Source organism: Patiria miniata, unplaced genomic scaffold (genome assembly GCF_015706575.1).
Source record: "Patiria miniata isolate m_02_andy unplaced genomic scaffold, ASM1570657v1 HiC_scaffold_22, whole genome shotgun sequence".
Lineage (NCBI taxonomy): Eukaryota > Metazoa > Echinodermata > Asteroidea > Valvatida > Asterinidae > Patiria > Patiria miniata.
The window spans coordinates 15,692,364-15,719,155 of record NW_024037061.1 but is presented as its reverse complement, the minus strand read 5'-3'; the positions used below and the strand labels follow the sequence as shown (position 1 = coordinate 15,719,155).

The window sequence follows — 26,792 nt, the reverse complement described above, 5'->3', positions numbered from 1 at the left end:
ACTTGCGATTGACTTGCGATTGACTTGCGATTGACTTGCGAATGACTTGTGATTGACTTGTGATTGACTTGCGATTGACCTGGCATTAACTTGCCACTGACTTGTGATTGACTTGCGATTGGCTTGTGATTGACTTGTGATTGACTTGCGATTGGCTTGTGATTGACTAGTGATCTGACTTGTGATTGCCATGTGATTGCCTCAATTACAAGTCTGACACAACTAGGTTTGCTCTGTTTTCTCAAAAGTCTTTCTCCAGTCGGTCCTTCACCTTGTCGTCAATGTTGGAGAAGTATTTCAGCCTCATCAAGATCTCCCTGGCCAGGGGATAGTTCCCTGAAATGAAAACACAAAGTTTGGAGATTTTTGTTTTCTATTTAGCATTGTAACTAGCAACTTACACACTGCCTGTCGACTGCTATGCTACTTCATTGTTGGAATGAAGTGAATAACTATTTATAAGACGGAATTTGCGTCAGGGTGATGTAAAATAAATATTGGAAACCGGGTACCCAATTGAAGTAAAACATGGGTACCAGGGTACCCGTACAAGAAACCCAACCGCAAAATTCAAATCACGGAAGTCATCTGAAGGCGTTTGTAGCTTTACGGTGTAAACGCCAACTTTCGCGAGCGTCATCTGTCCCGCGTTAAAATGCGCATATACTTGAATTCTGTTTTGGATTTTCATGTACATTGTAGCCTGGTTTTCATTTTTGAAATTTCTTCAAAATGGCATTGAAAACTTTTCTTTTTACATCGTATTTATGTTCATGAAAATGTTGGTAAAAGGGCTAAACCCATTATTGAATTAGGTGAATGTTTCTTGGGTTTAGAATTACTAATAATCTGGCTATAATGGGACGCATGCATGGGAAGAACTTACTTTCAGAGAAGGCCTGTGACAAGTTCTTCAGGAAAAATTCAAGTTTCACTGCAGAAAAAATAAAACACCGAATAAATATGAGACAACGTGAGCATGTTAAGCCAAGTAAAAAAAACCAAAAAAAACCCTAGTTTTTCATTCCCACCCTCTTCCTTTCCCCACCTGCATCTTTCTTTTTTTTTATCACACATTTGGAATATATTTTGTCTATTGTTTCCAGGGAAATTTTAGCTGCGTGTGCAATTTCAAAAACTGGTAGAAAAGATGGTGGATCCTTTGGACACAAAAGAATCAGCAAAACAGTTGAAAACAGGGAGAATCCATCCACCATCTTGGAAAATCTGGCATCCTAGGGGGAAAAAAAACACCCTCCTTTTTTTTCAAGTCCGGACAAAAACTGTTTTTTTTTTTTTACTTGGCCTTAGAGGCAAAGACCAAATAATTATGGTAATGAAGCCAGTTCACGACCAGGGGTAAACCCATAACATATCAATCAAATTCTTTAACCCTAACCCTACTCAATCCTCCAAAGTCCTCCAGGCGGTTTTGGAGGATTGAGGCTGAATACAACATACAATTTTGGAGGATTTTGGAGGATTGAGGGCACATGGACATTCAGTGTCGGTTGATGAGGATTGAAGCTGAGCGGATTTTGAGAGGCAGGGCTGTTGGAGGATTTTGAAGGATTGAGGCAGTGGGTATCCTTCATTTGAACATACATATAAGTGTAAAATTGTGGAAGATTTTGGAGGATTGAGGGATGTTCCTAGCAAAAAGGGCCCAGGGGTTAGGGTTAAACACAGCACTGATGTTTCGGTGTCAAATAAGATTTTAAATATTCAGTTTGTTCTTTCCTCCTAACTTTTCAAAACAAACTGAAATTGTGTGACTTTTTGAACAGGTATCGCACAAACACGAGATGAGACAGCACGTCGTGGAATACAAAGTATAAAGAACAGAACGAAAGGGCGCCATACTGGCAAGAGATATCTGAACACATTTTTTGGGGGATTTGTGAAAGATTGTAGGAACAGGAGTAGAAAGGACAAATCTTGATGAATATCTCTGAGTGCCAGTCTTCGGGACTGTTGACAATGAACGGATGTGACGAGACAGCAAAGTGAGTAGAGGGGAAAGTGGAAACGCATGAAATTGGTCTGGTTTCCTGACTACTGACCAGCATTTTCCTCTCCTATCCGTCTGACTGTGGCCTCCTCTTCCGTCTCTGCGAGCGTCTCATTGGTGTCCATTACTTCCATCAAGAACTCCGCTTCAATCCCGCTATCGCCTTCTTCGATCGTCAGACCATTCAACTCCAGCTGAGGCAGCAAAGCAAAAACAAAGCATATTTAAAATATTTTCCACATATTTAAAGGGGAATAACAGCTTAAAATCTCCGAAAATGTTGTGTTTTGGAATGTTTACTTATCCTTTTGCAAAGGTCTGGTTGAAAGGAAACTTACCTAATGTCTTACCGTTCCCGAAAAAAGACGTCAAAACCTGGTTGTTTACATCGGGCGCGACGGACATTTTGTGGCATACGCATACGTATTTCCAAGCACGTCCATGCAATGTACGGTCCATGTTATGTGTGAAACATGATACACACAGCCCCAATGCACACATATGTTGATTCTCACACATCCGCAGAATGCGATGCGCTGTGCGGCAGGATTCACAACCAGCACTCAACAGCTCGATTCCTGGGAGTCAAAATTTTGACCCCAGGAATGCGTTCACGCATGGTTCTCGTAAGAATAACACAAAACGCCCTGTTTTTAAAGGATGGTTGTGTGGACTACTTTTAAATGCTCTTTCCAATTAACATTATTTCGTTTAAAATGGATTTTGTGGCCCAATCGGGCACATTACAGGATGTAATGTCCCTTTAAATCAACGTCTGAAGCCAAGCAAGCAATATTTTTAGTAATAATCAGTGGTCAACATTCAAACTTGCAACTTCTTATTTGCAAATTACATAAAACAAAACAAAAATGTCGGTACAAAACAAACACTTAATTGACAACTGTAGAGTCCTATAAAATCCATTGAATGCACCAGGAAGTACGTATATGATAGTTTCGCTGCACAGATTGTCTATGGACTTTATGTACGGGCTACTTCACTTTGAGGTGGGGCAAATACCGATATGTCACTCCATGGTGCAACTAACGATTTCAAAAATGAATTGTCGAGATCGTTTGCCTTGTAAAATGTAACTGATAGTCCAGGTTTCACACAAAATTCATGACAGGCTGTGTGGTTTAGGGAACTATACAAACAGGAAAAAGAAAGTTGGAAGCAACCATGTTTATATGATAGAAGTTGTAATTACCAAGTAGAGTCCCCTGGAGAGTGGCTTCAGCAAGGTGCTGTATGCTTTGTTGACTTCTGACGACTGCATGGCTGAATAATCTTGCTCCTCCTGGATCAATGTAGAATTGTTCAAATTTCATCTTTCAATCTTAGCTTAAAGCTACAACATTTGCAAACATCAAAAAACAAAACTACCAAATTATTATGAAATACTTACTTGACTGTATGTGAATAATAGTCTCAAGCATCCTGTGCAATCATGGCACCTGGTGTGCTGTCATTTTCAAGATAAGTAAAATGTTGGTATCAGTTTCCAAAGATGGTCAGCCGACCATTGTTGGAAAAAACCTGACTTTTTGCATATATGCCCCCCCCCCCCCAATTTACCAAATTTAGTTTGTCCACATTTTGTTTGCAATTGGTTACACATCTTTGAACAGGTGCAAGCCAGCTAGTCTGGTTCCCTGACCTGACAATTCCCAGACATCTATAAATTGCTCCGTTCGGTCTGCAAAGTAGACTACAAGAACAACAATTTTTTGCTTGGTTTTTCCAAGATCTATGAACACAAAACTTTCAACAGGTCAGTGTAACAATATTTGCTATAAAATAATAACCAACCACCAAATCCATCCATTTCTGGAAATTACAGCAAAATCAAATGTTGTATATTATCTTTCATGCACTTTTTTTTTTGGGGGGGGGGGGGAACGTTATGGTGATGCATTTTTTTCATCAAATATTTTTGTTAAAATGTTAGTTTGGTACCCCTCTCAAAGAAAATTTGAGTGAAACTCATCCTGATATCAAAAGACCTCTGCTTTTTGTTTGAAAATGTATTTCTGCATGGCACAAACAAAATTTTAAAAAGTAGATAAATTATTTCATGCCAAACATAACAAAGAAACTATGACCAAAGTCTGTGCATCAGGATATCAACGGAAAATCTGTGGATGATTTTACCTTTGACATGACGCTGAACTTGTCAGGGTGCAGTTTTCTTTGCAGATTCCGAAATGTCTGCCTCAACTTTGCAGTATCAAGATCAAATGTCTCATCACTACAATAATTAGGAACAAAACAAAAAAGAAACAGTTAAAACAGGAATTTCTTGAACGAAGCAAAATATTTGCAAATGTGTTCACTTATAGGCACGTGACGTCGTAGGATCATTACCCGAAAACGTACCTTTACCCGAAAACGTACAGATTCAACAAGAAAATCTTTGCTCCGGTCAGGCATGCAATTTGGAATTTAAAAAAAAAACAAGGAAACACCAAACTACAAAAGACTTTGTATAGTATTTTTCAATTTGTAATGGCATTCATGAGAAGTAAAAAACGACGAAATCAGCGGATCCGAGGAGAAGTTGAATGCCTGACTGGTACCAAATACCATGTGAAACTATTCCACCTATCACTCTGACTGGGAAGAATACAATCATTGAAGTGGTTAAAGAAAATGTGCCAGTGAGCACCGTTTCTTTTTTTTTTAACGTGTGTTAGCCATGCAATCCAGTTACGAGACCCCCCCAAAAAAAATTCATACATTTTCTCTGTTTTCTCAAAATGTATAGAAATCCACAGAGTTGAACTTCAACAGGATAGTTGTTATGCACCCTTCTCCACATTTAGAGTAATTCTGTTACTTCAAACGGGAAAAAATGCACAAAAGACAAACGATCACCATATGTACCTTTTAACTACCGGGTATATACTTTGATTTGAATGGGACTACACACATGGAATGAATGGGAGGTCTGCATAACACCATGTGAATGACATCTCTTGTTTTCATGTCCACCATGTACAAAGTCTATGGAGAGTCGACTGCATTTTCAAAGTATTTTCTAACAAAATTGGACATGTTTGTCAGTCCCAGATTCATGTCTTTTCAACATTTTTGCAAGGACTGCCTCCATTGAGATAATATTAATATATGATGAAAAAAAATCCCATATCTGGCCATAAACCTATCATCCGTCAGAAAGTAATAATATGTCCTAAAAAGTCAAATTTAGCAGGGAAAATATTGAAGTAGGCCTATTTACCGAGAAAACACTTAGACATTTTCAGACCAGTCTCATATAGCATAGGGTTTGTGCACAAGGGTGGTGACAGACTGTGATGGCCAGATATGGGTATCTTTCCATGACGAGAATTTGTAAAGTTGCAGTAAATTCAAATTTGATAAAGTAAGTAGTCTACCATTGCATTGTCTGAAAGAAGTTGGAATCTGGATTCAATGGTTGTATAGCATTACACGCATCACAGAAGAACTGCACCTCGCTTTTATCCACCAACTCAGTCAACGCATGACAGTTCCAGCAAGTCCTCGATACGGTACAATAGAGTCTGAAATGAGCAGGCTGTAGAGACTGCTTCCCGACGGACAACACATTTCTACCAGTAGTACCACCCGATATCCCTGGATGCCCATCTTGAGGATTAAATGCGTAAGTCGAAAACGTGCGTCGGTGGCTGATCGACACTTTCGTCCTTGACGTTTGCCAACTACCGCCGGTTGAACAGATCTTACGTAACGTGTGATTCCAACGTGTCGTAGGCCTGCTTTCACAAATGTCATTGATTTTGGCGCCAATTGACCAGTGTCTTTCGATTTCGGCAACCTTGTTGGTGCATAAACTGTCGCTTATTACCCCATTGTGATTACTAGTAGGTTTCTGGGACGAAGCAATGCAGAAACGAATCAATTTCAGATCGCTTCTGACCAATTTGAAAACACTCATGGGCGCAGCCATTTTGAAAGATGACGCCCTCTTGCATTACGTTTATTCCTCGCATACGCGCATTCATCAGAAAAAAACTACACTGAAAATCTGTTGTACCGCCCTCATGTGATTCTTTAGCCCCAAATGGTTGGTTTTAGCATGATACTTTTTGAGCTATAAACACTTCATTTTATTAGCAAAATGGAAAGCTTGTACTTTCTTAATAAGTTTTAGCCGCCTTGATCTCACTTTTTTTAGCCTAATAATAAAACATTAATTAAACTTACCATAGATTTCAGTGGCGGATCCAGAATATTCAAAAAGGCAGGCATTGGGGAGGGGGGGGGGGGGTGGAAAACCAAGATTTGTCAAGGGGCGGGTCGGATGATAAACGTTGCAGTCAATGCATAGAAAGATCAATTCAAGGCTCAAAGCAGTGAATCAAGGTTAATTTGCAAATCTGAGTGATGCATGACGTTAATAATGGAATTTAAGCTGATTGGGATTTTCCCCATTTTGTGAATTATGTGCCATGGTATTTCCTCGTGTCTCTGATATCACTACAAGGCAAGGAAAAGGACCCTCCACCTTTAAAAATTGGGAAATAATACACTTTCCTCTGACTATATTGCATATACGTATACATGCATCAGACTTGAACATTGAGGGATGATTTTGTTCCTTTGTGGTAAATTGGAGTTGCCGTTTTGTTATTTTATTCCCACACAGTGAATCTACTACCAAAACCCGCACTACATGCACTAGGTCGGCAATGACAGCTGGAAAAGGGTCTAATTGGAAATTCAATGACGCTCAGGAAAGACGCTGTATTTTGTATTTATTGTATTAATTTTGTAAAAGAAGTTTGAGGATTTATAAGAGAACAGGTAGAGCTGATGGGGGAACGGGGGGACACGCCCACTGGAAATCCGCCGCATTTACGGTGAGATAGTCTTGGTCAAAGACTTTATTGGTTAATGTTCCTTAAATCCACCGATCACCGCTCATGTCTATCATGCCGCTGGCTGCGCTTGCCAAAGAAGTCCAGTCTTCGGCCAAGACTAACAAAACAGTTAGCGGCGCGGCACGGCGGCACGTGTTGATATGATGAGGTTGAACAGCTGTTGTTATGCGGTACGGTGCGCACATACGATCCGAACGTGATGATCGCATCACATCACAACTTTCTTCCACGATCAACTTGATGAAAAACCACCTTGGAACTATCCCACATCAAAGTGAAGTGAATAGATCGTGAGTATACTTAAATTCGTTATGTTAGTCCTTTTTATATAGATCAATCCTATTCGAAACAATGGAGTAAGCACGGTCCAGAAGGTTGTAAACAAATTAACCATAGGACTTCAGTTGTTCACAGGGTCGTCTAGAACGGGGACACATGGGGGCTAACGCCACAGAACACGGCGGTAGTCGTCGGCCGCTGGTGCATTGATATTGTTGTTTCGTAACAGGCACTGCCCATTCACTCGTAGTTTTAGTGAAGAATATGCAGTGTTTGGATACCACTTCTTCATCATGACTTTACTACCGATGAATGGCAAGTCATCGTGAATGTTTTGATAGGCCTAAATTAAAGTGGGCGTTTTGGGTTGTGTAAAACGTTTTCTTTTGATGTTTTATAGCGCTACAACTTTTGATTTTTAGTAAGTATTAACAGTGGCGTAGCCAGGAATTTTTCAGTGGGGGGTGGGGGGGGGGGGGGCGGCGCTGGGGGGGGGGGCTGGAACATTTCATGGGGGCGTCATGTAGATCAATGATATTTGTTTTAGAAACTCAAAATCTCAGTGGGGGGGCAACTGGGGGGCGACAAGGTTTCATGGGGGGGCTGTTGCCCCCCCCCCCCCCATGCCCCACGCCCCACCCCCCGTGGCTACACCACTGGTTTTAAATATTGCCGAGTTATGTTTGCAAACATACATTCTGTGCCAAATTGTCCTTTCAGCCAAAATCAATCAAGTGACTGTTTTAAACAGTTAAGAGCTCCCAGCTTACATAAAAATCTTAAAATTAATGTGGCCTGACGTTGCGAACTTAGCAAGTTCTTCTTCAGAGGCTAAAACAGAAATGACAGAGATACATACATTAACATGGGGGTGCACACAAACATGCAGGGCTGAAAGAAGAAACACAAAAGGAGGATTAGGAGGGAAAGGTGTGGAAAGATGCAGGGGAGGGTGGATGAGAGAACAAAGAAACAAAGGGTCTGGTGTAAACAGGGGAGGGACCAGAAAGGGGAAGGATCAAAGGTCACAGGGAGTGGGAACGGACAAAAGAGTGTGAGCGTGAAGGGATGATGCGGGGGGGGGGGGGGGGGACAGTATAGAGGTGGAAAGGGATGAAAGATGGCGGGAGATGTGTTAACACAAACAAGGAAGACCAGATGGATTATCTGTAACAGAGGACAATGGAGGAAGAAAAGGATTAATCATTTCCAAGTTGGATGTTGAGACCATGTGGTTGAATAGTTCGAAGACGATTCATCCACACCTTCTCTCTGCTGAGGCGAACTGACTCTTTGCGATGGCCAAGAGATTCAATGCCCTGCAAAATCATATCAGAAATGGAGTGGTTAGGCAGGTTGAAGTGATGACCAACAGGGGTGTCTAGTTTCTTGGTGTTGACCGTTGACCGATGGGCATAGAAACGCTTCTTGAGCGTATTCTTAGTCTCACCTACATACTGCACTCCACAGACCCTGCAAGAAATGAGATATATGACATTAGAGGTGTTACAAGTGATGTTACCAATGGTTCTGTGGGTAGTGACAGAAGAGTGGCCAGAAAAGGAGTCAGACTCCTGGATATGAATCTGGCAGACAACACATCTGGAACTGCACTTGAAAGTACCATGCTGGGTGGGAGGGGATGCATCTAAGGATGGGACTTCAGCTCGAACAATCAAGTCCCGTAGATTTTGAGGACGCCTGTAAGCCAATGTGGGGCCGTTGGGGATGGCGCGGGCAAGGCGATCTGAAGTATGGAGGATATGATGATTGTCATTAGTGATTTTGCGGAGGGGAGGGAGATTGGGGTGAAACGTGGTAACCAAGGGAATCATGGGTTTGGCCATGGCATCAGGGGCCTTTCCCGTGAGAGCTTGATTTCTGGGGATAGATTTAGCTCTGGCAATGGCACGATGAACTTGGCGAGAGCTGTGACCCCTGGCCACCAAGTTGTTCTTCAGTATCTGTGTATGGCGGGAGAAATCAGAATCATTAGAACAAATTCTTCTGAGTCTGAGTGCCTGGCTAAACGCTATGCCAGTTTTGCAGTGCCTGGGGTGACAGCTGGAGGAGTGGAGGTACTGGTGGGTGTCTGTGGGTTTGGAATACAGGTCAGTGGTTAGTGAGTTGCCTTGCTTGCGGACGGTGACATCCAGAAAGTGGGTTTGGTGAGCCGAGAACTCCGATGTGAATTTGATGGTTCTGTGGAAGGAATTGATGTGGTTAGTGAAGGTCAAGAGACTGTCCTCATCACTGGTCCAGATGAAGAAAACATCATCAATATATCTCCACCAGATCCAAGGGCGACATGGGGCCGAGGCAAAAATGCGTTCTTCGAGGTCACCCATGAAGAGGCAAGCCATCGACGGGGCCATGCGAGTGCCCATTGCAGTGCCGTGTACCTGTAGATAGTGTTCACCAAGGAAGGAAAAATTGTTCTTCGTTAGTATAAGTCTCATGAGGGTGCCAACATCACTGATGGGAGGAGTCGTGTGTCCTGCCTTGGCCAGAGCCAAGGAGCAAGCTCGAACTCCCTCCTCATGTGGGATGTTGGTGTACAGAGATGAGACGTCGAAAGTCCCAATGATGGCTGTGCTGGGAATCTGGTCCTTGATTCCTTCAAGCTTGCGTAGGAAGTCTGGGGTGTCGTGAATGTATGACGAAATCTGTGGGACAAGGGGTTTGAGAAAACTGTCAATGAACAGGGAGATGCGTTCTGTGGGTGAGCCATTACCGGAGATGATGGGTCTACCGGGGTTGCCAGCCTTGTGAATCTTGGGTAGCAGGTAAAATCTGGCAGTCCTACAATCACAGGGAGAAAGAAATTTGTGAGCTTTCTTCGACAACTGGTCACGTGATCGCATATCGTCAAGTACCTGTTGTATAACTTGACAGAAAGTGCCTGTGGGGTCAGAGTCAAGGCGGGTATAGTTAGTGCGATTATCCAACTGGCGGTGGGCCTCATCAATGTGGCCTCGTCAGGCCACATTAATTTTAAGATTTATATATTTCAGGTCCATCCAGTCAGTAAGCAGTTTGCAGCAGTTTTACTTTTTTTCAGCTTACATAAAAGTTAAAACAGGCTTGACTGGCTGTGACTGTTATGCAACCTGATGCTTTGACTAAGCCAGCTGTGCTACTTTAATACCAGTGCCAGGCACTTGTCTGTTGAAATAATTAGATTTGACTAGTCACAGTGCTTGCTAGAAATATAATCTGACTGACTGTAAAACTAAAAGGCATGGCACGGGAATAGGACTGGTTTTTTTGACTGTCTGTGACTGTTTAGATATCAGTTGATTTGTAAATTGTGTGAGCTGGAGTTGAAGGAGGAACAATGTGCAAGCTTTATAAGTTCTTACAAGATTTCTTTCTACATTGCAAATATAGCATTTTACTTTTAGCTATAATACTATAGTATTATTGAATATTTTTTTCGGGGGGGGGGGGGGGGGGTATAAAGATGTGCAACCAGAATCATATGGGGTTTGAATATAGAGCAAGGAACAGACAGGTTATTATGTATGGCCACCAGCTTTAGCTGTCAGCAAACATGTATGGATCCGCCCAGCTGTGAATGAAATACTTGGAAGTTGAGGAACTTTACACATATTCAGGGTTTATTGACAAAGACCACTTTTAATGTATGTCAACTAGTTTAAGGGGCCCTTGGTAATAGCAGGTTTTAACTGAATAAATAATAAATAAGATAAGACCCAGCAGAGAGGTGTGTGGAAGGCATGATGTACTGATTAAATGCCTTGAGCAGGGATTTGCACGTAATACAATACAACAAGGACGTCTCAAAACCTTGAAACTGTTTCAAGGATCTCCTGATCCAGTGATCACTAAATCCTGATGGGGATTTTCAGCAAGTATTGGGGCATTTCCACACTAATGGGCCAATTAGATACGTTTGTGGATGTTGCGTATAAAGGGTAAAAGATGAGCTAGTATTTTCTTCAGTTTTTTCCCATACCTTGCTAAGTTGAAAGTGACTAGGACAAACAAGACAAAAGATGATACCTTGTTTTATTTCAGAAAAAAACAGGTTTTTTTTTACCAGCGGTGGAGAGGGGATGGAGATATTGGCAATTAGCCTGAGTGGGTAAATTTAGCAAAGAATCTAAGTTCCATGGAAACAAAATATTTCATAATTTGTTTGGTATCTAGGTTCCTTAGGCTACCAGTTTTTACTTTTGTTTAACCAGTTTTCAATGAAACTCAATCTCTGGGAAAATATCTATTGAAATAATTTGGGGCATATTTTTCACAAACTGAATTGTGTCGTGTAGTATCTTATCCCTGCACTACATGTAAAACTGAGTCTTTTTTTCTGTGAAAACACCAGTTGATGATGCTTATAAACACACACTTTTATTTCAAATTGAAATGTATTCCAGGTCTGAAAATCGAAATGTAACCTAAATGTATGCTCAGTCTCACTCTCACCTTTGTTTTGTTTTTCTGTTTAATAATTTAATATCCACGCAAAGTACCCACACGCAGTACCGGTATAATTTACAATGTACGAGCTGAGTAGCTCATCATATCCAATTCCCAATTGGATTGCAATTTCAGCCAGCCATCTGTATTGCCTCCTAGGCGATTGTATTGACATTGTTAGCTCTGCCAACAATGGTGGTAATTATGAAAATATTGTAATTGTAGCTTTAATACATGTACGGTAGTAGTTTGCCGTACAAAACTCATTAGCAAAGTCACTCCCATCACATTTTCATGCACACATTGACCCTGTCAATCAACAACAAAAAAAATGTCACATGCAGCAAACAAGTTGTGATTAAATTAAAGGGAATGTACATCATTGGCTTTTGCTGTAATTTTCAGAAATGAACTATTTGAGGGGTTAGTAATACATCAAATATTGTTACACTGATATATGTTTGAAGTTTTGTGTTCAAAAATGCTGGAAAAACCAAGAAAAACAAAAAGGTTCAAGTAGTCTGGTTTTCCTGACTTCACTAAGGATAAAATGGATCAATTTATAGATGCCGGAAAATTGTAAGGTAAGGGAACCAGTCTAGCTGACCTGCACCCGTTCATGAACATGTAATCAATAGCAAACAAAATTTGGACTGAAAAAAAAAATGGTAAATTTAGAGCAGTAGTTGAAAAATAGTTAGGTTTTTCCAACGGTGGTCGGCCGACCACTGTTGGATATGTATACAAAAATACCATTTTCTTGAAAATGACTTCACACCAGGTGCCATAATTTTACAGGATGCTTGAGACTGTCATTTACCAACATCCTAGTAAGGTATTTTGGAAAAACTTGGTAGATTTATTTTTTCGATGTTTGCAAATGTTATATATTCCCTTCAAATAACATTGTTCCCAAACCCCTACCGCCTTAAAAAATCTACACAGAGAATATGGGGGAATTTGCGGGATTTTGGACAATAAAGCCCAGCCGCTGACTTGATGAAAAGCCTTTTTTCAGAGGTTTTTTTTAGAATCTATTGAACTTTTGTCTGAGGTTAACGACTTTATAAAATAACTTCTCCATAATTGCTATTAACTAAATTTTTTTTTTTTAATACCCTGTTATTTCCTAGAACTGCCCTTGGAGTACACTCCAGGAAAATATCTGCCAGCAAGTTTCAATTTACACAAGGGATACTTTGAAGAAAAAAACCCATCTATTTTAATGGTCGTAATGTAATTTCAAGCACAATGATTGCAGATTTGACACGGAATTTGAACCTTTTATCCATTCTTCATGCCCGTTAACACCTTGTCTATTATTTTTTTAACTGTAACAAACATTTAGTGTTCATTGTTCGATAATTCAAAATATGTTACAAACGGTTATTGTAATTTGTATCCACACTCGTCATGTTGCCATACAACATTCATAAATTTTCCCATTAAATCCTAAAGCCATTTGGTCATTAGAAACACCCATCGGTCTCGAGATCTCACAAAGGCTGAGACGATGATGCATCAAACTTCACAACAATCAACCCCAATACCCCCTATCCGTCCACAGTTATTCAAATCAACAACATGGACATCAAAAACACAGAGACATTCAAGTACTGGCACAAAAATATCACATGACCAACCCAACACCGGCGAAAACAAGGCACTCTTAGTAAATTATCGGATAAACATGAAATTGCAGCTAGGGTTCTTTTTCTGGATAGCCTGATTTAGAAGTACACTGACCTATTCCAGGACCTACCGGTATTCCTGGAACCCACTGAGGTGGCAAAGGCAACATGTGGATGCTGTGCATAGCGGGCTTTATACATGTACATGTACACAGAATGGTCGGTGGAGGATTTTGCAAGTCAGCGCTGCTTGGTGAGGAACACAAGTTTCACAACACCAAAGCCAGAATTCACCAAGTCTGCAGCACCTCTGACGTCACAACCTTCATTGGAGATCAACAAGACAGCTACTGTTGTCAAATATCATCCGTGGGGTTTCAGACCTCACCACAAAAAAACCTGCTCTTCAATGCCAAGAAATATCGGAAACGAGCCCGCCCCATCCCAACTCTCCTCCAACAAGTCTATGCAAACCCACAATGTACAGAAGCCGGACTTTTTGGCTTAGCACGTCCATACTCCCATGAGCATTGAAGTTTCCCGATACACAAGTATCTTGCCAATCGTTAAATTAACCAAGCAGTCTTTGGGGGAATTGTAAGGTAAGAGAATCAGTCTAGCAGGCTTGTACACCTTCACTGGTGTGTAATCCATTGCTACGAAATTGCGGAATAACTAAATATGACAAATTAGGAGCAGTTTTGAAAAAAGTCAGTTTTCTCCAACGCTGGTTGGAAAAATAAATTTTTGTTGAAAATGTCAGCACACCAGGAGCCACGATTGTACAGTATGCTTTATCTGTCATTCCCTAACAATCCAGTAAGGTACATGTATTTCGTGATAATTTCATCAATTCGTTTTTTGATGTTTGCAAATGATGTATCTTCCCTTTAACAAACTCAATTATTTCAATTAGGCCTACATTTTACACACTTAAATCAACTTTACATGTATGTACTGTTCAAAGTTTACACATATACAGGCCTACATGCATTTAGGTGAAATAAATGCTTAAAGTTCTTCTGCAGTCGAAAAACATATGTCCACATCTATGGCAGTTATTCATAGAACATAATAGTTTCACACGAGTTGAATCTTGCAAGGTACATAATAAAGAAAGGACACCCATACAATGTACAGTGTTTGTGTTTGGAGGAATTTTAGCTGACCTCTGATGCTTTTCTGTGTGCAGGGATTCTTATTGTAATTCTTAAGGGCAATTGCACCTGTTCATAAATTTCACCCATAACTTAACCCATATTAAATGCTCTATGAATAACTCTCTAAGGAAATCAAGCTCCAGCTTTAGTACAAATTGCTTGTCTCTTAATACCTTCCATAATCCTGCAAGATTAATAATATTCATTAATCTTGGAGAATATTAAAGTCACTATATAATCCCAAGATCATTTGCTTTTTTTGCTGGCGAGCATACACTTTGGGAAAACAGAAAACATAATTTGCACACTTTGTGGGATTCGTAACTGGATTCGGATGCTAGAACACATTTAAAAAGTGTGCCCTCATGCACACTTTTTTAAACCGCCTTCAATTATTGTTTTCATAGAACTGAATGATATTTTTTCAGGCGGAATAATTTCACAGGGTATTTTAAGTACCAACCTGATTTTTACTTTGAGAAAGATTTGTCGCATTTAATCGTAGGTCTGTTTCCACATTTTTACAAATGTTCGTACATTACCTTTAAGTATCAGAAAGGGTGCAGGTTTATCTACAAGTGAATTTTCTTCATTAATTGGTATGGACTCTGGTGTGGTCCACTAATAACATGTACATGCTACCCTTCCCTCTACAAATTGTCTGGCGTAAACTTGATTTTCAGCAGAGATGAGGATATATTACTGAATAAACTGTGGCTTATTGCCTCTAATAATAACATGTTAAATTGGAGTTGGACATCAGTTTGCACCACATGACCCTGAACATTGTGCCAACTGTGGTATGAATCTCTTAACGAGTTTGGCAGGATAAAAGAGGACTTAGCATTAACAATGTCTGAAAACTCTTCAAAAGGCTTGGCCTGGGGGAAGGGTGTCCAAATAGAAGCATTTGACCCGTGTTCCTCTGGATCAGTACACATACATAATGTACGACACACACCGTACATCCATGGTGGCAGTGATTGCGGAATTCTGTGATAGATGAGAGAAAATGAGGCCAAAAAAAATATTATAACTCTGCTTCCAGTTTCCCTACCTACCCTATTCTGACGGCCCCTACCCTAATTTTTTTTATTGGAAAAATGAGAAAAAAAACAACCAAAACCATCAATTTCTACCTTTTACCCTTGACTACACGCAGACGCCTCCATATGATCGTACACAAAAAAATTGGCCCCCCCCAAACAAAAATTCCCTACCTACCTATATCCTATTTTCATTTCCCATTTAGTCGGAAGCAGAACTATTTTTTTTGGGCCTAATGTAAGCTACCAAAATCAGAAAGGTATGGACAACTAAAAAAGTAGAAGGTTTAGCATGGAATAACTCAACCGGAAAATGGAATCTGAACCCATTTAATAGTCACTGTTCCGAACCATCCTGCCTATTACTCCATGTAAGTACCGGTACTGGGTATGTAGTAAAGTCTGTCATGAGCCAATATGGCCCAGCAGGCCAGCATTTATCTCCAGTTTCATTGGCATGAAACGACTATTTGTATTCCCCCTGCATGGGGTGCCAGTCCATCACAAATCTGACCCGACCCAACCGAACAAAACTTCAAGGAAAAACCAACCCAACCCAATCTGAAACCAAACGGACCTGAAAAAAACCCTGAATAGTTGGCTTGGGCAAATTTTTCTATATTTCATGAACATTGTGTCCGCATTTTGTGCCTGAACTTATCTGCGTCGTGTGAATTTTTTCAAAATCGTTGTCTCTCAGTAAAGAATCATACCAAACGGTATGGCGAACACTCCTAGCATGGCCTACGTGTACCGGTGGGCCTACATGGTATACTAGACTGTGCATGGTAGACAGCAAAACACATGTACAATTGCACTGTGGGTTGACGCGATAGTACGTGCGCAGTACCTGGCACAGTGACTCTGCAATAATATCGCACCATGTGAATTTCCGAACTGTGTCATTTTTTTGGGGGGGGGGGGGGGTTATTTTGGGTTTTTCACAAGATGGCTTTTAAACCAACCTGACCCGACACAAATATACCGAAACTGACCAGACCCAACTGAAATGATGAAATATCCGACCCGATCCAAACCGAAGTCGGTTTCGATTTGGGTCAGTTTCGGTTTTGGTTCGGGTTTGCACAAAATTACAATTGAATATGGGAATTGAAAATTTAATTTCATTCTGTATGTATTCTTGGCATAAGCCAAAACTAATATTATAAGGTGTCTCATAGTACATAGACCTCAATGTCGTGACAGAGTCAAGCCGATAAATTAGTCCAACTGGATTGTTAATTAAATGTAAACTCACTACAACTAGTACATAAACAAAACGCTGGTACATGCGTGCATCTGCAGTAAATGTATGGTGCAAACAAGTGCAAGAAGGGCAAGTAAAAATGGTTTACAAACACACCTAACATTTCTATTTACAAAACCAAATATTGTTCAACAAGTTAACAAACAAACACTGGGGTTGTTAAGTAGAAAAGAACTCTTGTCTGACAATTTCTATTCATCGGTATCACATGTGTGCAACTGCAAGCTGGTACATGCGTGCATCTGCAGTAAATGTATGGTGCAAACAAGTGCAAGAAGGGCATGTAAAAGTGGTTTACAAACACACCTAACAGTTCTAATTTACAAAACCAAATATTGCTCAAGTTAAACAAACACTGGGGCTGTGAAGTAGAAAAGAACTCTTGTCTGACAATTTCTATTCATCGGCTGCTGATATCACAGGTCGTAGAAAAGTTAATCATACGCATCATTGCTTACAAAAGAATACTAATCTGACACTTGCACGTAGTTGCTCTTGAATCTTGCTTCATATTTCCATCCAATTACTGCAAGGTAAACTTAAAAGTTAATACAACATTTGCTTTTGCTGTAATATTCAGAAAAGGATGAATTTGGGGTTTGCTTTTTCTATAGCAAATATTGTTCCACTGAGCTGTTTAAAGTTTTGTGTTTATGGATGTAGGAATAAAAAGCGAAAAAAAAAAAAACCCGCAGTTTTTGTGGTCGGGTTCCCAGACCAGAGGCTTCAGATGAAATAGAACAATTTATAGACCTACACTCGGGGAATCGTCAGGCAAGGGAACCAGACTAGCCGGCTTGCGGTTGTTCGCAGATATGTACTGATTACAAACAAAACGTGGATCAACCAAATTTGGACAATTAGGGGCAGTAATTGAATAGAAAGCCAGTTTTCTGCAGCGATGGTTGGCCAACCATGGTTGGAAATAGCGTAGGGAAATCCATGTATGTAATACCAACTTACATGTAGTTTTATTGTCCACCCCACTGGCAACTCACCCCTCTAGTATTTGTTTCCCAAAAATTTGTGTAAATGGCAGACGTCTACCGGTACACTCTTTAAAAAAGTGTAACTAGGGATCAGACAATTTAGAGGGAAAAATCGCTCTTATATTGTCGATTGATATGCAGGGGGGGGGGGGGGGCAATCAAGTGGAAACTTGATTGAAAACTTGATCTAAAAAATATTCAAGATTGCAATACCCCTTTCTTAGTCGGCTGACTTAACCATGCAGTCCGATGTTAGCCGGCCTTAATTTACATGTAGATGGTCTTGGATAATTAGACGCGACACTTAGCCCATTGTAATAAGCCAGTCTTTACTAAGCCAGCTAAGAGTAATGATTCACGAACAAATTAAACCATTGTTCCGAATAGACCTTGCTACGCTTGGTTGGCAAACTGCACATTTTGCCAACCACAGGCTGCAAAACTATGGAAGGTCCAACACTGCAGAAATGAAGAAGAGTTATTACAGATAATCAAAATATTATTTGATTATTGGAAATACAACATTGTCAACAAAGCTACAAAATAATTCCTATGCCTTTTTGCTAAGTATTGATGGTGTTATGAGGCTTTTTTCGGAAAAATATGTTGCCAACCACGGCTTCAATTTATGCGCTTGCGGCAGCCCATATAAAATGGCGCCAACGTTTACAAACAAAAGAAAGGTCTATACGTTCGTACTGTCGTACAAAATGGCGAGATTATCTTGTAATGGCAACTACAGAAAAGGCCTTGAGCAAACCACGCCCGCCATCCAGCCTTCACGGAGGCTGGAAATGTGGCTCTGATTGATAGCCACTCAGATCATCAACTGAAAAGCCATTCTACGGACAAGTACTATATTTCAGGGAACAAATTTTTCAAAACAAATAAATAAAAGAAAATCCCAAGTATAGACCGTTTTTAGCCAGCCCAACCCAGGCTAACTACTTTAAAACTGTCTTAAAGCTACAGTCCATCATTTGTAATTTGTGCATTTTGTTCGTTTAAAGCAACAAAAGAGTTCAAAATCTAATGAAGGACACTGAGCAACTAACCTGATGAAGTTTCAGCTAAGCTTCAGCTGTACATTCCGAGAAAAACAGCATTCTAAGATCTCAATTTCAAATCAAAAGTTACTGAATCATGTTTTGAATTGTTTTGAATTGCAGCTATACGCGACGTCGCGCACTGATCCGACGAATTATAACAACCGCGCGCGCGTGTGCGTCGTTCCAATACTTGTGCGCGCTGCGCTGAATAACAAAACGAACTACTAATTTAAATTTTCCTACGGTGCTTCTTAAGAATCACCGTTGGAAATGCCTTCTTTCGTTGATTACTTCAAAATGACAGCTTCCCAGAAAGAATAATTTCACAGGGAGTTTAGTTCCCTTACTATCTTTCAACCAAGTATGTTTTTCAACAATAATTACGCCGGTTACTTTTCGGATGGCTGCAAATGATGGACTCTAGCTTTAACACTTACTCAATTCAATTCAATTCAATTCAATTCAATTTCAATTCAATTTATTATTAACCATCATGATTAAAAACATGAAAATCAACACCCCGTGTGTTCAAAACAGTTTAAAAGACAAGACAAATCCACAACAATTTATCAAAACAGCTTACAATCACACTCAAACACAATATGAATACAAACGAGTACACCATTATACAGTCCGATTTAAAATGATAAATCATCTTTTAAAAGTGATAATTAATTAATTAAAATGTGGTATGACTTGGGCAAGTAGATCTCTTTAAAAGCGCTGTGTATTTGTACGTGGAAGCATGATTTATTTAAAAAGATAAAATCATCTTTTAAAAGTGGAATTAAAAAGGTGGCATGAGTTGGGCAAAAATGATCTTCTAAAACGTTGTGTATTTGTACGTGGAGGCCTGACTCTCCCAGATTTTTGCACAGTTACCAGGCGATGAATTGGGTGGGTGGAGTCCCGCATGATTGACTTGAGTTTTTTCAATGTTACCTCCTGAAAGATGACACGAAGGTCTCCAACATCCATACCAATCACCTTAGCAGCAGTTTTGGTTACACGTTCGAGCCTATATGCATTCCTAACCATTAGAGAGCCATGCCACACACATATACAAAATGTCATTACAGATTGAATCACACTCTGGTAAAACAGATGAAGTAGTTCTCTGCACACCTTAAAGGATTTGAGCTTTCTGATAAAAAACATCCGCTGATTAGCTTTAGAGACTATTTTGTGAGTGTTTCCATTCCAGTTTAATTGGTTGTCTATAATCGTTCCAAGGTATTTGTATTCTGTCACTCTCTCAATTTCTTGGCCATGGATAAAAATTGGTTCGATGTTACTCTCAGTCTTCCGAAAATCAAATACAACTTCTTTGGTCTTTTCTACATTTAGAACTAGAAAATTCTGACTACACCAATTCAAAAAATTATCAATTTCACAACGATAAAAAGTTTCATCATTTGAAGAGATTTTACCGGTAAGTGCAGTGTCATCAGCATACTTAATCACAGGGCAAGACATGTTACCGCTCCTATAATCACTTGTGTAGAGAGAAAACAAGACAGGGGAAAGCATACAGCCTTGGGGAGCTCCAGTACTTATGCTAATTGTATCTGAAAAGGAGTTCGAAAACTTAACTCTCTGTACACGATCTAACAAAAATTTGCTAATCCACAAAGAAATCTGGGGGTTGACGTTCATACCCTGTAGTTTCTTAACCAAAACATGTGGTTGAATCGTATTAAATGCAGATGAAAAATCTACAAAAAGAGTCCTAACATAATTTTTGGGTCTATCTAGATGTTCATAAATAGCATGCATAAATGTTAGAACAGCATCATCTACACCACGTTTAGGACAAAAAGCAAATTGAAATGGGTCAACAAATTCTTTTGTCTGGACAAGCAAAACCTCCTTGATAATTTTCTCCAGGCATTTCATAGCTACTGATGTTAGAGCTACTGGTCTGAAATCATTTAGTACTACTGGTTTGGGTATTTTAGGAATGGGGATAATTGTTGCGGTTTTCCACAGCTTAGGAATAACACTACAGTCCAAAGACCACTGAAAGAGCCTATGAAAAACAGTTGATAGCTCCTTCCAGCAGAGTTTCAGAACCCTTCCAGTGACACCATCAGGTCCCATTGCAATGACACTCTGTGTCATTGCAATGGTCTAACTTAATGTAGACCGACTAAACAGAGCTTTAAGACTGGCTAACACGCATAGTCAGCTTTAAGACAAAACCGACCGTTGTCTATGATATGTAAACAGATTCGGCGATTAATTATGCAACTAGACTGCGTATGACCTCGAGAAACTGACCAATCAGCAGGTGCCTTCTGTACGCGCGTAATTCGAGCTCCCCGCGAGCGTAAACATCACAGCCACGATGAGTAGCACTTTTGTACAGGTTGTTGTATTACAAAAATGTGGCATTGAAATTGACAAATCATGGTCTTATAGTCCTGATTTCGGAATGAAATGATGTCAGCATGCTTTTTTTTATCAGACATTGGACAGGAGACTGGGCTCTGTGGATAACTGGTGATACTCTGACTATAATTTCAGTCGGTGGGAGTAAAAAGTCACTTGAATATAAAGTGAATTTTCAAGCTTGGGAATAAGAAAGCATACATAATGTAGTTGTCCTGTAATAGAGTTAAGTTGGCGCTTGTAGCCTTGTACTGCCTCAGTCTGTGGCTAAATAGTAATATCATAGAAGGAATTTAGATAGGAATCTATGGTAGCTCTAGGGGGTGATATGGGGCGCAACAGTATACTGAACTCTTACCATTGGGAATTGAGTTAAGTCCCATTTGTGCCAGCCAACTGTTTCCTGGATGAGCTTTATTATAGTGACTACTACTTTTGATCCATTACCACATGTACCTGTGCCATGCACGGAGAAGATTCCCAAATATTTGTTGCCACTGTTTATTTTTCTACCTCTTCCCCTTTTTTCTACGTCTGCCTTGTGGATGAGTAGCTTAACGAGGAATAATGTACACAACTTATCATCAGTCACGACCATCATATCACTATCGCTGTTTGTCTTGTAAACAATCTTCAGTTTTTTGTATCCAATCTCTGAGGGTTTCCATTAAGCTGGCTAAGTACTGCCCAGCAAATATGCCATGCTTCGAACAAGTCCAGAGTAAACTTTGTAATATGCTTGCTGAAGAACCTTTGGGGACAGGGTGTGCTTTTAAGAATATCAGGTACTTCATATTTCAACCAAGGGTTTTTTCGAAACCTAAGTTGCTGTGAGTATGGTTTGAGGAAATTTACCTGTATAAAGCGTGCGTATCCATTAGGACTACCAAGTGCTACATCATTATTTATTACCCCTGCTCATTGGGCCCATGAAACATTCCAAATATTATCTCAGCTCCCTGGGGAGTATACAGCTCCATTCAGCCTGTTATTAGGCGCAAGGAGGCTACTTCAATCACAATAACCATCTCTGGTTGGAGAGAAGCAATGAGTGACAAAGTGCCTTGCCCAAGGGCACATGCACCATGACCCCAGGCTGGACTCGAACCGGGGCCACAACCTGCAGCTTTACCCACAGACCACGAATCCAGTGCACAAAATATTGTTAAGAACATCATCCTTTATTGATTTAAGCAAAAAAAATGCAATCAAAATTTTATTTCATGTTCCCTTTAACCACAAGGCCACAGCACTCCAGTCACTTTGTAAGCACCTCACCTTGCCAATCCAGTAAGGGACATTGACAGATCATGTGTGAGGGTTAGAGTCTACATAAAATTAAGAGACCAGGGCCCAATTTCATAGCGCTGCTTAACAGCCGACTTTGTGCTTACCGAGCCTCCATCTATTTCATAGGGACCGTTAAGCAGTAAGCACAGCAAAAGCAGGCTTAACCTCAGAAGAAAACTTTGCTTAAATCAGTGACGTAACAATAGAAATCTCCATGTGCGCGCAACTGTAAGCACATTCACGGCATGAAATAGTGCTTACCGGTAAGCAGCAGCATGATTTTCTGCTATAGTAAGCACAACTTTTCTGCTTACTGTTAAAGGGAATATACATCATTTGCTTTTGCTGTAATTTTCAGAAATGGATGGAATTGGGGGGTTGGAAATATGAAGCAAATATAGATGCACTGACTTTTTGAAGGTTTTGGGTTTGAAAATGCTATAAAAACCAAGAAAAACGATCATTTTCCTGTAGTCTGGTTCCCTGACTCCATATAAGAAGAAACAGAGCAGTTTACATACATTGGGGAATTGTAAGGTCAGGGAACCAGTCTAGCTGGCTCGTACCCGTTCATAGGTTTGTAATCGATTGCAAACAAGTGCAATGGTCAATTGGGGCCGGTATTTGAAAAAAAGCCAGTTGTTTCCAACACTGATCGGCCGATCAGCGTTGGAAATTGATACAAAAATACCACTTTTCTTGAAAATGACAGTATACCAGGTGCCATAATTTTACAGGATGCTTTAGACTGTCATTTACCAACATCCTATTAAGGTATTTCGCAAAAACTTGGTAGTTTTGTTTTTCGATGTTTGCAAATGTTGTATATTCCCTTTAAGCAGTGCTATGAAATTGGGCCCAGATTTTGTAGGAGTACAATTTTCATATGAAACTGGCTCAAAATTTTAATTGGTCCCTGTTTGCACTTCAGGAGCATCAAAGACATGGCCAGACGTTTTTTTCACAAAAATGAGGTGATTTTTTGACTCGTTTTTACTTTTGACGGAAAGGTATTAATATTTATGATTATGCTTCGCCGATAATCAAAGTCCATAGCCTCTAGTCAAGCCAGTTTTGAACAAACGTGTTTAAAAGTAGCCAAGCACATATTTATTCCCTTATTAAAGGCAACTGAACAATGCAAAGTTGTGTTTCCTTTGAAAGATTGCGTTTGAAATCTACAAAGAAGATTGTCTAGTACAATTTAATTAAATATCATGAGAAAGATGCTTCGGGGGTGGTAGAGTTACCCGTCAGCAACCGAGGGGCTGCAGTCATAACGTCACTTGTGACACACACTGTAGCACAAGATTTTGCATGTTTGTCAGAAAGATCACGAATTTGTTTTTGCAGCTGCATCATCCCACGTCTCAATTCGGTTTTCACACTTCATATCGATTATCAAGAGAATCGAGGAGCATCCGAAGCCCGACTCGAATTTACATAGTGATGGCTGCATCAATTCTTTTAACGACGCTTGTCCACAAGCACGTCAGTAGAAGCAATCCAGTCAAGGAAAATGTTTGCGTCACGTTTTCCGCTCGTCACCAGACGAAGGATCTTTGATTAATTAATGCTTAATGTATTGCCTAGCATCCACCTGGTAATAAGGCCTTAATTACTAGACTGTGAAGGTGTTACTGTCAGATGTGCCTGTGCGTCAGGGCAAGAACTTAACGCCTTTTATAGAGGCCATTGAATGTGGCAGGGTGGCTGGGTGCCGTGTAAATGTAGCATACATGTGCATGTAGTTGCTGGGATGAGGGCTTTAATTCAGAGGGTGTGAAAGCGTGTCTGTTCAGACCTCAGGACAATGCTTTCGCCTCGAGGGCATGAACCCAGTTAGGGTCAGGATCGTGAGGGGAATTTTTTAATGAGAAGGGGGGAATCATTTCTTTTCGATACCGGTAGATGTGTGCAAGTTTAACCCTGTGCTATTAAACTGTGCACTAAACAGTTGGACTCCCCCAGACGCTTGTGTTGGAGTTTAGCTGGTTGGGGATCGTTAGGGTTAATTTGTAATGTAGCCTACAGTACTTGAACTGCCTGGCCATTGATCTATAAACAAGAGTGGGAATGCTTTTACCCACATTTATGAGCTGTGTGGGGGTGTTTGATTTGCCAGTTTCCAGGACCCTGAGGCAATAAAGATAAGGTTACGTTCTTGAAAGTCGAGGCAGTTTCAATATAAATCAGCATTGATATAAGATCTTGAACAGTATTTACTGTATTCCCAAAATAGACTGAAAAAATCCCAAGTCTTTTTAATATCACATTCCCAACAAAACCTCTAGTCTGCTGGCTAATTGACTCCAAACATGTTTTCTTCCGTTGTGAAACATTCCTTTATCATAGAAACCTGTAAATATACAAGTACCGGTATGCTGTGTTCTCATTCAAAAGTTTGTTGACAAGTCTTTGCTTCTATGCTTCTACATACATTAAATTCAGCAACATTCACTTAATCTTGTGTGGATGAGGCTTCCCTCAAATGTTGTATGCCTAACCATAGGGGTGCAGACCAGTAAATCGGTCCGAAATTGCCTACGCCGGCCAAATCACGATTTGCATGCCCTCAAAATCTTCAGTATTTGAGCATGCTGTGGGCCATGAACTTGAGGGTTTGTAAAAAATATGGGTGGAAGCCATGCACAGGACTGGGAGCTTGAAGTTCTGTGTAATTTGGATGTAATTTGGACCCTAAAAGTGCTCTATTTTGCAATGGAGTGTAGGCATCGTTTTTCAAAATGGCGATGGCTTCAGGATTTCAGGGGTGATCATCTTCAGATGGTAATTTCTCCTAAAAGTCATCAGTTGACCCCCCGAAAATTGAAAAGAAAATGAAAGATGATGAAATAAGCTTTAATTTGATGTGTGTCTCGAACACCTTGGAGAGTTGTGAGTATTTTTCCCGAATTTTTGAAGTAGGAGCATTTACCATTGGGGTCTATGGAAGTTTATTTACTGGTCTGCTACCATAGCTCTATGGCCTAACTTCCATTTGGTTACAGACGAGTAAATAAACTGCCATAGACCTCGGTGATAATAACACCCACTTTTAAAAATTATGAAAACTACTTACAACTCCCCAAGGTGTTTGAGACACACATCAACTTAAAGCTTATTTCATCATCTTTCATTTTCTGTCAATTTTTTTTTTTTGGGGGGGGGGGGGAGGGGGTGGTTAACTGATGACTTTTGGGAGAAAATTCCATCCAAAGATGGCATTCATTATTCGGGATCCAAAATGTGGGTTTCCGGAACCAGTTTACTGGCTGTTTTTGCAACCCATATAAATTCTTTTTTTCTTCTTCAAAATGTTGCACCCACCCAAAAAAGAAACAAAGTAGTTTTTCATCGAACCCCAATCTCTAGTGGGCTTTTGCCCATGTCAGTATTTCATGCCAACAAATCTAAGTGCGTACATTTTAGCTTTAACAGTTATTGCACTCAAATTATATTGCGCCGTCCTTTACCCAAACACGTACAGTCAAAGTACGGTAGGCCTACGTGGTGCGGTTCTAGATAAACAACAGGCTCCAACGATCTGCCTCGGATATTAACTAGAACACTCTTAAAATCCGCGCACAGATTGTATTTCAGGTTGATTTTCTAAAGCCACTGACAGTGATCTTAAACTCATTCTTCATTCCTGGTTCGAGAGACTTTACAGAATGACCTGCATCCTACTGGTAAGTCACAAATGGATTTGTGAAAGTGGATAGGGGACTTTATTCTTGGGCATCACTTTTTTTGTTTTAAACAGAAAAAGGGATCGTCCTGTCAAAGGCTGTCTAGCTTGTTTACTCCTGAGCAGCTGATCAGCCCATGGAGCTGTAACTCCATGATCAGTCCCTGGCTAAAGGTTGGATTGTGAGTGCACTATAAAAGTTTTATTTAGAGAAGTGAACAAAACAAAAAACAGGTGTATGCATGTATCAAACTTTTGACAGAGCATGTGTGCGCTTTCGCATATTGTTTTCGTGTTTGAGCATCGTGCATACTCTTGTAAAATTGTGTCTACAGATGCATCAATAAAAACTTAAAGGGAAAATACAACATTTGCAAACATCAAAAAATAAAACTACCAAATCATTTTGAAATACCTTGCTGGACTGTTAGTGAATGACAGTGTAAAGCATCCTGTAAAATCATGGCACCTGGTATACTGTCATTTTCAAGAAAAGTGGTATTTTTGTATCAATTTCCAACGCTGATCGGCCGACCAGCGTTGGAAAAAACTGGCTTTTTTTCAAATACTGGCCCCAGTTGACCATCACACTTGTTTGCAATCGATTACACACCTATGAACGGGTACTAGCCAGCTAGACTGGTTCCCTGACCTTA

General features: G+C 40.2%; 2 protein-coding genes across 2 annotated transcripts in view; one reads left to right on the top strand and one right to left on the bottom strand.

Moving 5' to 3' along the window:
- Nucleotides 1-128: 128 nt before the first annotated feature.
- Nucleotides 129-5,995, bottom strand: LOC119730400 (iron-sulfur cluster co-chaperone protein HscB-like). Its single transcript, XM_038203275.1, has 6 exons — nt 5,410-5,995; nt 4,166-4,262; nt 3,222-3,311; nt 2,064-2,205; nt 887-934; nt 129-336 (listed from the first exon to the last, which is right to left on the bottom strand). Exons 1-6 carry the CDS (start codon nt 5,961-5,963, stop codon nt 242-244), a joined length of 1,026 nt encoding a protein of 341 aa, XP_038059203.1. The 5' UTR covers nt 5,964-5,995; the 3' UTR covers nt 129-241.
- A 1,076-nt stretch (nt 5,996-7,071) lies between these two features.
- The window catches only part of LOC119730399 (histamine H2 receptor-like), a 56,682-nt gene continuing 36,961 nt past the window's right edge, over nt 7,072-26,792 (top strand). The window contains exon 1 of the mRNA XM_038203274.1: nt 7,072-7,187. The gene's annotated coding sequence lies outside the window, so the exon portion shown is untranslated. The remainder of the gene's footprint in view (nt 7,188-26,792) is intronic.